General features: G+C 41.7%; 1 protein-coding gene across 4 annotated transcripts in view; it reads left to right on the top strand.

Moving 5' to 3' along the window:
• Positions 1-13,733, top strand: part of LOC129476673 (small ribosomal subunit protein eS4, Y) — a 52,112-nt gene extending 38,379 nt beyond the window's left edge. The window contains exons 6-7 of one of the 4 annotated variants that reach the window (XM_063635420.1): positions 8,790-8,891; positions 10,888-13,733. In XM_063635420.1, the coding sequence (XP_063491490.1) occupies positions 8,790-8,891; positions 10,888-10,892 (107 nt within the window). In that variant the 3' untranslated portion in view covers positions 10,893-13,733. Of the gene's footprint in view, positions 1-8,789; positions 8,900-10,868 lie in introns of all 4 variants that reach the window. The other 3 variants (XM_063635417.1, XM_063635418.1, XM_063635419.1) reach the window with 3 other exon arrangements.
• The last annotated feature ends 451 nt before the right edge of the window (positions 13,734-14,184 follow it).

The raw sequence follows: 14,184 nt of genomic DNA, 5'->3' as shown, positions 1-14,184 counted from the left end.
CTTGGACATGATCTTTTTATTTAGTATTATACTTTAAGTTCTAGGGTACTTGTGCACAATGTGCAGGTTTGTTACATATGTATACATGTGCCATGTTGGTGTGCTGCACCCATCAACTCATCATTTACATTAGGTATATCTCCTAATGCTATCCCTCCCCCCTCCTCCCACGCCACAACAGGCCCCGATGTGTGGTGTTCCCCACCCTGTTTCCAAGTGTTCTCATTCAATTCCCACTTATGAGTGAGAACATGCGGTGTTTGGTTTTCTCTCTTTGCAATAGTTTGCTCAGAATGATGGTTTCCAGCTTCATCCATGTCCCTACAAAGGACATAAACTCATCCTTTTTTATGGCTGCATAGTATTCCGTGGTGTATGTGAGCCACATTTTCTTAATCCAGTATATCACTGATGGGCATTTGGGTTGGTTCTAAGTCTTTGCTATTGTGAATAGTGCCACAGTAAACATATGTGTGCATGTGTCTTTATAGCAGCATGATTTATCCTTTGGGTATATACCCAGTAATGGGATTGCTGGGTCAAATGGTATTTCTATTTCTACATCCTTGAGGAATCACCACACTGTCTTCCACAATGGCTGAACTGGTTTACATTCCCATCAACAGTTTAAAAGTGTTCCTACTCCTGCACATCCTCTCCAGCACCTATTGTTTCCTGACTTTTTAATGATTGCCATTCTAACTGGTGTGAGATTGTATCTCATTGTGGTTTTGATTTGTATTTCTCTGATGCAAATCTCTGATGCAAATTGATCATCTCTGATGGCCAGTGATGATGAGCATTTTTTCATATGTTTGTTGGCTGCATAAATGTCTTCTTTTGAGAAGTGTCTGTTCATATCCTTCACCCATTTTTTGATGGGGTTGTTTGATTTTTTCTTGTAAGTTTGTTTAAGTTCTTTGTAGATTCTGGGTATTAGCCGTTTGTCAGATGGGTAGATTGTAAAAATTTTCTCCCACTCTGTAGGTTGCCTGTTCACTCTGATAGTAGTTTCTTTTGCTGTGCAGAAGCTCTTTAGTTTAATTAGATCCCATTTGTCAATTTTGGCTTTTGTTGCCATTGCTTTTGGTGTTTTAGTCACGAAGTCCTTGTCCATGCCTATGTCCTGAATGGTATTGCCTGTGTTTTCTTCTAGGGTTTTTATGGTTTTAATTCTAACATTTAAGTCTTTAATCCATCTTGAATTAGTTTTTGTATAATGTGTAAGGAAGGGATCCATTTCAGCTTTCTACATATGGCTAGTTAGTAGTCCCAGCACCATTTATTAAATAGGGAATCCTTTCCCCATTGCTTGTTTTTGTCAGGTTTGTCAAAGATCAGATGGTTGTAGATGTGTGGTATTATTTCTGAGTGCTCCGTTCTGTTCCCTTGGTATATATCTCTGTTTTGGTACCAGTACCATGCTGTACTGTACCCTTGTTGTATAGTTTGAAGTCAGGTAGCGTGATGTCTCTAGCTTGGTTCTTTTAGCTTACTTTTGTCTTGGTGGGCTCTTTTTTGGTTCCATGTGAACTTTAGTTTTTTCCAATTCTGTGAAGAAAGTCATTGGTAGCTTGATGGAGATGGCATTAAATCTATAAATTACCTTTGGCAGTATGGCCATTTTCATGATATTAATTCTTCCTATCCATGAGCATGGAATGTTCTTCCATTTGTTTGTGTCCTCTTTTATTTCATTGGGCAGTGGTTTGTAGTTCTCCTTCAAGAGTTCCTTCACATCCCTTGTAAGTTGGATTCCTAGGTATTTTATTCTCTTTTAGCAATTGTGAATGGGAGTTCCCTCATGATTTGTCTGTCTGTTATTGGTGTATAGGAATGCTTGTAAATTTTGCACATTGATTTTGTATCCTGAGACTTTGCTGAAGTTGCTTATCAGCTTAAAGGGAGATTTTGGGCTGAGATGATGGGGTTTTTTAAATATACAATCATATCATCTGCAAACAGGGACAATTTGACTTCCTCTTTTCCTAATTGAATACCTTTTATTTCTTTCTGCTACCTGATTGAAGGACTGGTCTTTGAAATCCTTCTGGCTCAGGAATATTTCATCCACAACATCTGCACAGTAGTGCTGGGAAAATTGGTCATGCAGCTTGGGCATTTCCATGGGCAAAAGAGTAGCCAGGTTTAGGATATTTACAGTTTCTAAATTTATATTTGGATTTTCACTTAAGAGCCTTTGGTATCTTAACATTCTTGGATTAGATAGCCAGTGATATCCTCATTGACCCATTAGGGCAATTATGGTATGTGGCACCTGTATTATTAGATTTTGGACTAGAGTTAACTTGGCCGCATCCTTGGCTAGCATGGCAGTGGTGGCCAATGCCTTCAAACAGTGGGGGCATCCGAAGGCTACAAAATCTAGTCATTTTGACAAGTAAGCCACTGGTCGATACCACAGCCCTACCGTTTGAACTAAAACTCCTGTGGCCATTCCCTTTCTCTCATGGACATAGAGAAAGAATGGCTTTATCAGGTGAGGCTGTCCTAAGGCTGGAGCCTGGATTAAAGCTTTCTTGATGTTGTTGAAAGCTTTTTCCTGTTCAACTCCCCACAGGAAAGGTTCTTTTTCTCCCCACTCAGTGGCTTCACACAATGGTTTTGCCATAAGTGAAAAGTTTTGTATCCAAATGTGGCACAACCCATCTGCCCCTAAGAATTCTGTGATCTGCTGACATGTTACAAGTGATGGAAGAGCACAAACAGCCTGTTTTCACTGACTGCCCATTTCGCATTGCCCTTGAGTTACTAGAAACCTAGATATTTCACTCCTTGTTCACAAATCTGGGCCTTCTTCTGGGACATCTTATAACTTGCTTTACATAGTAGATGCAGGAGGCTCTCAATGCCCTGGTAGCAATCTTCCTTAGTAGGCGCTGCAAACAAAAGATCACCTATGTACTGCAACAGGACATATTTGTCATTTGGCAAGACAAAATCCTTGAGATCAGACACTAATGCCTCCTCAAAGATAGGAGGGGAGATTTTTAACTCTTGTAGGAGTCGCATCCAAGTATACTGTGTTTCTCCCCATTTGAATGCAAAAATAGGTTGGCTTACTGGAGCTAGCTTGAGGCAAAAGAAAGCATCCTAAACAAGTAAACCAAGCAGCATGAGCGGGTATCTGACTCATCATTGTATATCGGTGGGTACCATGGCATGCAAGGTAACAGTGACTTTATATGTGGCCCATAGGTCTTGCACAGGTCTAAATTCACCAGATGGTTTCTGCACCAGTAAGAGAGGTGTGTTCCAGGGTGACTTACAATTTCTTATAATTCCATGTTCTAACAGCTGGCTCACGTGTTTGTTCATACCTCGTACTGCCTCTATGGACACCTGGTACTGGTGTCACGCACTGGTGACACACCTGGATTCAGCTCTACTACCACTGATGCTTGGGGTATAGCTAGTCCTGGTGGATTGTCTTCTGCCACACTTTAGGTATCTTCAGAACAAGCCTGTCCATTAGTCTGCCCATAAACTTGGACAGTTTATATGCTTCTTTCATGTATAGCCTCCATTCCTCAGTTTTTGGCAAGGGTTAATGCCATGACTTTCAGACGACTCACATCTGAAGTTTCCTTCTGACCTGAAAGAAATTTGAGCTTGGAGTTTCTGGAGTATGTCCCTCCCTAACAGGGGCACCGGACAGTTTGGCAGAGATAGAAATTCACGCCAGACTTCCTGATCTCCAATAACACACCTCCTGGACTGGAAGAAAGGCCTTTTTTCTGACACTCTCGTTGCCCCAACTATAGTAGCGTAGTTTTTAGATAGTGGCCCCACTGGCCATGTCATCACTGAGTGCTCAGCACCAATATCTACCATAAAGTCCATCTGTTGATCCCCTACCTCCATAGAGACCAAGGGCTCCCGGGGGCCTAGAGAGATGGAGACTGGTCTGTCTCAGTCCTCATATTCTTCAATTCCTACCAAGCCGACCAAGTCAGCTTCTTGCTTCAAAATGCAGTGGCTAGCAGCTGCTGGCCTTTGTTATGTCTCAGGTCCGTGGCTGTTGCCTCCTTTTTCTGTTTCTGTACATTCATCCTTCCAGTTCCCTTTCTGTTTGTCTGTCTGTTTGTCCCTTTCTGGTTTTGTCTCTGGGAACCTCTCCTGTGCATACTGCTTGACATTATTTGTGCCTTCTGGTGCATTGCTTTCTAACCACTGGAGGGCCACTTGTGCCACTCTATGGCGTTCTTCCATATTGCATAATGTTGAAGGAAGTTGTTGACAATCAGGCCAGGTAGGGTTATGAGTCAGAAAGATGGACCACATCAAGTCTGTAAGGGCCTGGGGCTTCTCCGTATAGGAGGGTGCATGCTGTTTCTAGTTTAGGAGGTCAGTGGTGGAGAAAGGCTGGTAAACAAAAAGACGCTGCCCTCCTCGGATTTGACCTTGTTCATCATGATAAATATAACCTTGTGTCTCCCAGAGAGGCATCTGCAAAGCTTGGGTGCGGCCTGATCTCATTATCCTGAGGTTCTTCCTTAGTCTTTACAGACAGGGGCTCTGACTCTTGCCTGCTGGGTGAAACCTGAAAGTCACTCTCCTCTGAGCTTTATTCCTGTAGGAGCACTTGTGCGGCATGCTGCCTTAGCTTTGCAGGGATGGATATATTGGGACATAGGAAGGTGGAATTTTCCTCTCCTCAGGCCGCAGTTTTCAAAACAGACTTGCAGCTACTTGGGGCGATTTTGAATGACCCTCAGCCAGGAGTCAACGTATGGGAACTGATGGGGGTGCCCAGATTGTTCTCCAGTTCCAGTTACTACCCTAAACACATGGCCAGTTATCTCCCTATCTATTGTTCCTTCAGCTGGCCACCCGACATTAAAAGAAGGCCAATCCATTTCACAGAGAGTTCTCAATCTCTGAGGAGTCAATTTAACTTCATTAATCTCCATTAAAACCTTTCTTGAAATTTTTCAACATACACTTCAATGGAGTAGCCATTGCCTTCCATCTCCAGCCTTGCGAGGCACACTTGCTGTCACTTTCACTCCTGGACTGACCAGATGGGGTCCTATTACGGGAAGTTTGGGGGTTGCTTAGCCAGGAGAATACCTTAATGCTGTCACAGCCAGCTGCAGCCGTGGAGCAGCTCCTATTGGTTGTATGCATTGCCCTAGATCTGGCTCGTCCCACACTCGCTTTGGAGCACACAGTCTGTGCTAAGAGGGTTGTGTCTCCCCACGTCACACCCTGCGTTGGCCTCTGCTCAGACCATCTCTTTCATATACTTTCACACACCTCCCCAGTTCCCGTACTGGCCTTTAGTTAAAGCGGCGAGCCCCCGCCACTTTCAGTTTCCTTTCATCTCCTCTGTTCTCTCTCTTTCTTTAGTTAAAGCGGTGAGCCCCTCTTGCCACTTTCATTTCCTTTTTCTGACCATCCTATAAGCCTCTCTCGCATTCGATGTCGGTTGGGACATGAGTTTCATCTGAATCAAGGGGCCTCTCTTGTTGTCCCCAGTCCCTCTGGGTCGGACTAGTTGTCTCACCCTGGGAGGTGATCAGGCTGGGCAGGGGTCCTGCCTGAAGGCCCAGACCTTACTGCAGCTCATATGTCTGCACACTGCTCCTGACACTGTCCAGCAATCTCCTTTGCCGGTTCTGTTGCGCTATCAGGAAGGGCACCAGGACACAGGAGGACCAATTCCCTTATGGGTTGAAGTCCTCCCGTGGTGCCGAGGGAGCTAGGTCTCCCCTCTTCTGGGACCTCAGTCCCACAGGCAAAGGAGACAGAAATCTGCTGTCTCCAGTTTCCAGGTTTTGGCACCAGATGAAGTGGGTTTTAGGAACTAGAGAGACCAGACAGAGTGCAGAAAAGTGCTTAAGGTGTACACTGGCCCAGCAGACATGGGTCCTAAAGACTGAGCCCAGAAAAAGAAAATGAGTTAATTTTGGTCTTCTGTATACAATTTCTTAAAACAGAAGTGTACATTTTTGAAATATATTTTCTTTTCTCATGTTTTAATTTAATGCCATAAATTTACCTGTCAGCACTGCTTTTACCTTCGTCTGATCTGAAATGTTGTATTTTCATGTTTATCCAGCTCAGTGTATTGTTTTATTTTCCTTGACAATTTTTTTAAAATCCTCTCATTATTAAAGGATTTTTGTTTGACCCAAGGATTATCTTCCCAGTGTATGGAGATTTTCCTGTTGTTATCTTTGTCTTACTGATTTCTACTTTAGTTGTATTGTGGTTGGGAAACACACTGGATTATTGTAAGTCTTTTATATTTGTTGAGTTTTCTTTTATGGCAAAGGAACCTTGAAAACAATGTGTATTTTGCATTGGGTGGAATGTTCCATTAATGTTGATTAGATTCTTTTGGTTGATGATGTTGCTGAGTCCTGTTATTTGTTGGTTTTCTTTCTAGCTGTTCTGTGAATTGAGAAAGGATGTTGTCATTTCCAACTGTAGTTGTAGATTTGTCTTTTTCTTTTATATTTTTAGGTTTTACTTCACATATTTTCAGTTCTGTTTATTGCTGCATGAGCAGTTCAGATTGTGGTTTCTTCTAGGTTAGTAGTTTCATTTATCATTATATAATATCTTTTACATCATGAAAATTTTCTCTTCTCTAGTCTACTTTATCTGGTGAATATGTATATCCACTCCTGCTTTCTTCTAATATCTGCATGATACATTTTTCTTTTTACTTTTGAACTTTTCATCCTGTCTCTACTTTTATGTGAAAGTGAGTTTCTTATAGGTAGTATACATGTGGGGCATGTTTTTAAATTCACACTACTAATCTCCATATTTTTGTTGTATTTACACTATTTAGAATAGTTTACTTTTTTTTTGTTTGTTTGAGGCAGAGTCTTACTCTGTCGCCCAGGCTGGAGTGCAGTGGCACGACCTTGGCTCACTGCAAACTCCACCTCCTGGGTTAAAACGATTTTCTTCCCTCAGCATCCTGAGTAGCTGGGACTACCGGTGCATGCCACCATGCCCAGCGGTGCATTTTTTTTTTTTATTTTTTTTTATTTTTAGTAGAGACAGAGTTTCACTGTGTTAGCCAGGATGGCCTCAATCTCCTGACCTCGTGATCTTCTCGCCTCGGCCTCCCAAAGTGCTGGGATTACAGGCACGAGCCATCGCACCCAGCCTACATTTAATGTTAATTTTTGATATATGCATGAGCTCTTCATTTTCTGTTTGCTGCTTTTGTTTTGTTTTGTTTTTCTCTTGAGTTTTGTTTTTTTGTCCTCTATGTGGTTTATTTGAAGAGATTTGAGACATTCATTTTGATGTATTTATCATCTTTTTGAGTATACCTAAAAAGATATAAAGATGTGCCTTTTTAAATTGTTTTTTGAGGTGTGAAATTCTATAAACATAATTTGTCATAGTATACTAACATCTTTTTACCAGCTTCAGTGATGTATGTAGACCTGTATACCTCCCATTATTCGCTGTATTATTAGCTTTTTATACTTGCCTTATGTATTTTCTCTACATCATTTAAGATCACCTCAGACCAAGTTACATGATTTTTGTTAACACTTTTTAGTCCTAAAAGTTTCCTTTGTTTACTGAAACCTTTAATTTTTATGCTTTATACTTTTTCATTAGTTTTGAGCATGTTCATAATTCTTCATTTAATTATTTTTTTATAATTTAAAAATTATATGATGACAATTTAAAAATATTTCTCAGATAATCCTGACAGTATTGACATTTCTGTGTTGACGTTTATCATGTTGTTTCATTGAGGTAGAGACGTTCCTATTTCTTGATTTTTATGAGTAATTTTAATTTGAAACTTGAATATTTGAGGTACTATTAGGAGACTCCAGACCTTATTACGACCCTTATTTGTAGCTGGCTTTGTCTGATACCACCCTAACAGAGGAAAGCGGTGTGCATGTCAAGTAGGGGCAGAATTCCAAATTCCCTTCTTCACTTCCTTTGACACACAAAGCAGGGTTTCTTGTTATTGATAAATGAATATGCAGGTTTCAGCTTCCCCCCAAGGCCTTACGTGCATCTCTCTGGCTAGGAAGGGAGGAATGTCTTGTTACCACGTGTGAGAGTTGGAAACCCTAGCTGTCTACTCCACCTTCTCTGATTCCATTCTGTAGGAGCTTGGTCAGAGTGGTGGGAGAAATTACAAGAGAAAATTATGGGAAAAATACAAACCTTCTTAGAAGGCCAGAAGGTTTTGCAAAAGCTTTAGGAAAGGGATAGGGCTAATATCCAGAATCTACAATGAACTCAAACAACCCCATCAAAAAGTGGGTGAAGGATATGAACAGACACTTCTCAAAAGAAGACATTTATGCAGCCAAAATAAGACATTTATGCAGCCAAAAGACACATGAAAAAATGCTCATCATCACTGGCCATCAGAGAAATGCAAATCAAAACCGCCATGAGATACCATCTCACAGCAGTCAGCTAATAGTAAAAGGCAAATAACAAGGGAATGTAGAGGAGTTTATCTAAATAAACTTGTTAGTCATGTTGTCCTAACACCAACCTTTGGTCATTTGTGCACAGGACTGCTTTCTCTGGGAGGGTGACCATGTTAATTATCTACAAGTGTGTTGACTCAAAGCCTTTGTCATTAAGTGAGTGCTAAATAAATGCCTGTGGCACCAGCTTGTCAGGGCTGTGGCTGCCGACTCCTTACAGCACTTTTCACAACATCTGTAGGTGGCTTAGTCCCCTAGCCTAGTCCTCTAGCCTGCTTTTTCACTGGATACCTGTGTCTGAGTGCATTTGTTCATCCATCGTTTGACCAGGGTCTGCAGGTCAGACCTGGCAGATGGTACCTCGCGAGAGGGATGCTGCAACGCGTCACGACAGAACTCTCAAAAACGAAGGTGAAGAAGACTGCACAGTCAGTAAGTCAGTAAGTCATTGGTGCCCGCTTAGGATTTCCAAGTCCAAAGGAATTGTTCAGGCTAGGGTTTCATCCTGGGACAACAGTTATCAGTTCAACAGAAACAATACATAAAAGTATTGAAACAGCTGCTTAAAGCTAGTGGAGCCTTGGTTTCACAGGCTCAATTAAGAGACCTAATGCCAGCTGTTATATCCTATAACCAGTTTCTCCTTAGAAATATCTTGGGTTCATACTAACTTCTTGGTCAATAAGACCTCAAAAGTTTAAATTAAGTACTAGCAACTTAACTACCTTAAATGATTATCAGAAATTGCTAGGCAATATTAATGGTCTTCGCCCCATCTTGGGCATAACAGGTGACAAATTACAGAAGCTGTTTTCTATCTTAAAAGGCAGTGCTGCCCTAGACTCTTCCAGGTATTTAACTCCTGCAGCACAATGGGAAATTGAAGAAGCAGAGCTAGCTATCTCTCAAAGACAACTAGCTTATATTGACCTATGGTATTCAATGCAATTATTTATTTTTCCCATGAAACACTCCCCTATAGGGTTAATAGGACAGGTGGCCCCAGGGCTATGCTTTCTAGAGTGGGTTTTTCGCTCACATTACTGGGACTGAAACACTTTCTTCTTATATCTAATTAGTCAGTAAAGTCATCTCTTCAGGACATAGATGATGCAATCAGTTTCTAGGTTATGACTCTTAATATCAACAGGATTCCTTTAAGTAAATAGCAATTTGAAGAAATATTGCCATTATCTATAGATCTGCAAATAGCACTCTCTCATTACTCAGGCCATATACAGCATGCACTTCCTGCTGACAAGCTTCTTCAGTTCTTATCTCATACTTCTGTGGTTTTGCCTAAAAAAATAGTTCAGTCCCCCATACTTAACGCTTTAACACTCTTTACTGATGGCTCTGGTAAACATGGAAAAGAGGCTGTCTAGTGGAGACCACATAATTCCCTCACTCATTCTGGATTTACTAGCACTTAGAGAGCTGAGATTGGAGCCTTAATATTGGCTCTGGAGCCTTTTTCCACTCAGCCCATCGATATTGTTAGTGACTCTTCTTACTCTGTTTATTTATTGCAGAACCTTGAGACAGCCCTCATTAAGTCCACTCTGGAGCCCACCCAGTGTGCACATTTTTTTCTGACTTCAACAATTACTACATCAATGTACACATCCTATTTTTATTACACACATTCGGGCTCACAACTCACTGCCTGGCTCATTGGCTTATGGCAATGATCAAGCACACTTATAGGTTCATGTAAGCAATTTTAACTTACCAGAGACTAGCTAAACAAATTATCCTGCAATGCCTAGATTGCCAGCTCACAGGCATGTCCCCTCCTTCAACAGGTGTTAACCCTAGCGGACTAGAATGTAATCAGTTATGGCAAACAGTTGTTATACATGTCCCTGAATTTGGAAAACTTTTATTTGTTTTATCTGTTGTATCTGTTGATACCAACTCTCATTTAATTATCACTCATGGTCTTCCTGGAAAGTCCACCCATTATTTCATTAAACGTCTTTTAACTTTTGCATTTATGGGACAACCCACAAAAATTAAAACTGATAATGGTCTGGCTTATGCCAGCTCACAATTTCAACAATTTTGTCACACATGGGACATCCAACATCCCACAGGCATCCTATATAACTCCCAAGGACACGCCATAGTAGAACGTGCCCACTCCACCCTTAAAAATATACTCAAAAAACAAAAATGGGGAATGTGAGTAAGGGCCCTGCAACACTATTGGCACAAGCCTTATTTACTCTTAAATTTTTTTAAATTTAGATGATAAATTTCAATCAGCTATAGAAAAGCACTTTGCTAAACCTTCTCAACACATAAAACCTGCAGTTTTACGGAAAGATATAAACAGTCATGTATGGTATTGTCTAAATGAATTGTTAATGTGGAGGAGAGGATATGCTTGTGTTCACACCCTCACAGGTCCTTCTTTGGATTCCAGCATGATGCATCAAACCATACCATTGGGTGACTAGGACCCAACCCAGAATTAAAGAAAATGACCCTACAGGACTCACAGCTGTGGCGATGCAGCTTCTGTGGATGACACAAGCCCTGGGGGATGCTGAAGAGGACCACTCAGGAGGCTGAGCAAATCTTGCTCTGGACACAGACACCATTTACTCCAGATAATTTGTTCCTTGCTATGCTCTGTGTTGTACATTGCAGCTTGTGTAGGGTATTGATCCTTTGTATGCTCTCACTTTGTCTGCAACCTGTACCTGCCACACCTCTGTTGTGCTCATCTCTTAGACCCATCTTTCTTTTGCCCTGTCACCTGGGCAGACACCCCATTCCTAGCCTCTAATAACATAACTGCTTGGCTAGGAAGGATAGATTTACCCCCACTGGGGTTCCTCATTAATGGCACACATTGGACTAGGGTGTGGGGTAACACTACATATCATCCCACTATCCTCCCACTGTATGTAAATTGTAAAAGTTCTACCGCTTACTGTGTACGGGCCCAAACACAAGTATGGCTACATCATGGCAAAGGAAATGCCTTAACAGTCTTATGTGCATATAGCCTTAAACTGGGCAATGCAATCAATGCCACTTTCTCAAACATTCCTTGCTGTGCTAAAGAACAAAAGCAAGACAGTAATGGATTCCACTTTAGCTGAGAGGTCTGTCATAGGGAATAAGCTCGTAGCCTCCAGTTAGGCAATTATAACATCTTAAACTAGAGCCCCCATAGCTGTTTGCAGAGTGATCATACTGATATCCTTGTCTGTTGTGATATCAATGACAGTTTTGTAGCCACAACCCATTCTCCTATAATTTGGTCCAAAAGGGGGATGGCATGTCTCCATCCTCAAGTAAAGTCCATGCCACCCCAAGACACTTTACGGTGCCTAGGGCATCTTAGCACCCCTTTTAACACCTGGCATGGGACATATCATAATTCCAGTCACAATTATACTGTGACCTCTTTTCATAATCACCCTAATCAGTGCCTGATTTGCACACTACCCATTCATATGTTTTTCTTATGGGAGCCAATATTTCTATTACACCCCAAAACTCCACGTTTGTGACCCTCGTGCAGGGACAGGCTTGGTTTGCCTCTTGTATCTCTAATTATAATGTATCTAATTTAAATATTATTAGGGTCAGGGTAATGAGGAGACCATCTGGGGCCATCCTACCAGTCAATTTAACCTGCGATTGGCAAGGGCAGGGAAGCTCAGAACATGCCCTGTCCCAGATCAGACACAAAAGATTCATAGTTACACTTACAGCCTTTATGGTCTCAACTCATCCTAGCAACTGCTAGTGTTGCTGTAGCATCTATTATTGAATCAGTACAAACAGCTACTTTTGTAGACAATTTGGCCAGAAATGTGTCTAAGAATCTTCTCTTATAGCAAGGTATAGATCTAAAGATTCCTGCATGTCTGCAAGCCCTTGAGGCTGCCTTGGAATATGTAGGGGAGTGACAGGATGCACTGGCATTCTGACAGCAATTAAAATGCGACTGGGAGTATAAACATGTCTCTTTCATTTCTCAACCATGGAATCAATTAATACATAGCTAAGATGAGGTGAAACAGCACCCCTGGGAAGTCTTTCATGACAATTTAACAGTAGCCATAAAGCAACATAAAACTAAAATTCTAGAATCCCTAAACTCCGTAGATCTACACACACAACAAACAGCCATATGGAAGGTTGGGTGAGATCATCTCTCCTGGATAGACTCCCCCAACTGCTGTGGGTCACTCCTTGATTGTAAAAGAATGTTGCTAACTATATTCACATTTTTCTTAAGTTATTTACTAACTGTAGGATGTAAAGCTGGAATATGAGTGGTGACTGCCATCCCTGACAGACCTGTTGCTACACACATCTGTACTCTTCAATCAACAAAATCTGATGCAGAAAGCAGAAACGGGGGGATGTAGCAATTCGTTCAGGGTGGTGGGAGAAATTATAAGAGGAAATTATATGAAAAACACAAACTTTCTTGGAAGGACAGGTTTTGAAAAAGCTTTAGGAAAGGTCTATGGCTGAAGGCAGTCTGATCCTCTTACCTTGAGCTAATAGAAAAAATCAGATAACATCAGGAGGCCAAGGCAGGTGGTTCACGAAGTGAAGAGATTGAGACTATTCCGGCCAACATGGTGAAACCCCATGTCTACTAAAAATGCAAAAATTACCTGGGTGTGGTGTTGTGCACCTGTAATCTCAGCTACTCGGATCACCGGAACTCAGGAAAAGGAGGTTGCAGTGAGCTGAGATCATGCCACTGCACTTTAGCCTGGCAATAGAGCAAGACTGTCAAAAAAACAAAAAAGCAAATAGCAAGGGAATGTAGAGGAGTTATAGCTTGTTTACTCATGTCCTAAAACTGACTTTGATCATTTGCACTCAAGATTGCTTTCTTTATGGAGGCTGACCATGTTAATTACCCACACGTGTGTTGACTAAAAGCCTTTGTTATTAAATCTGTGCTGAATAAATGACTGTAGCACCATCATGTCAGGGCCGTGGCTGCTGACTATAGCACCCTTCTTAGTGTCTGCAGACAACCCAGTCCCCTAGCCCACTCTTTCACGGGGTACCTGTGTCTGAGTGCATTTGTTCATTTATTGTTTGGCCAGGGTCTGTGGGTCAGACCCAGCATTACTCCAGCAGAGGACTGGGGTGTTTCATTATTGCCTGGTGCAATGGATATTCACACCTGGACTTTGTTGGCTTGGGTAGGTTTTTTGTTTTGCCTTGTTTTGTGTTGTGTTCTTTGGCTAAAGTAGCGTGGCTGTTGCATAAAAGATTTTTATCTTAGTATGGTGTCCTTTTCCTGTCCCTGTGGCTAGAGAAAGTGGGCTTTGGGGGGACATTTTAATCTGTGCGTATTTACAGTTTTTAGTACTGACTCCTTCAGGACCAAGTCTGTAATAACACAAGACACAAAGAAAACCTACATGTGAAAATGTGCATTAGAGGCTGGGTGCTGTGGCTCACTGCTGTAATCCTAGCACTTTGGGAGGCTGAGCCAGGTGAATCACCTGCGGCCAGGAGTTCCAGACCAGCCTGGCAATATGGTAACATGGCGAAACTCCATCTCCACAAAAGTTTACCTACTGTGGTGGTACACATCTGTAATCACACCTACTTGAGATGCTGAGATATGAGAATTGCTTGAACCCAGAGGTGGAGGTTGTAGTGAGCCAAGATTGTGCCACTGTACTTGGGCCTGGGCAATACAGTGAGATTCTGTCTCAAAAAAAATAAG

Source organism: Symphalangus syndactylus, chromosome Y (assembly GCF_028878055.3).
Source record: "Symphalangus syndactylus isolate Jambi chromosome Y, NHGRI_mSymSyn1-v2.1_pri, whole genome shotgun sequence".
Lineage (NCBI taxonomy): Eukaryota > Metazoa > Chordata > Mammalia > Primates > Hylobatidae > Symphalangus > Symphalangus syndactylus.
The sequence above is the reverse complement of the archived record's forward strand: the minus strand, read 5'-3'. Positions and strand labels throughout refer to the sequence as shown.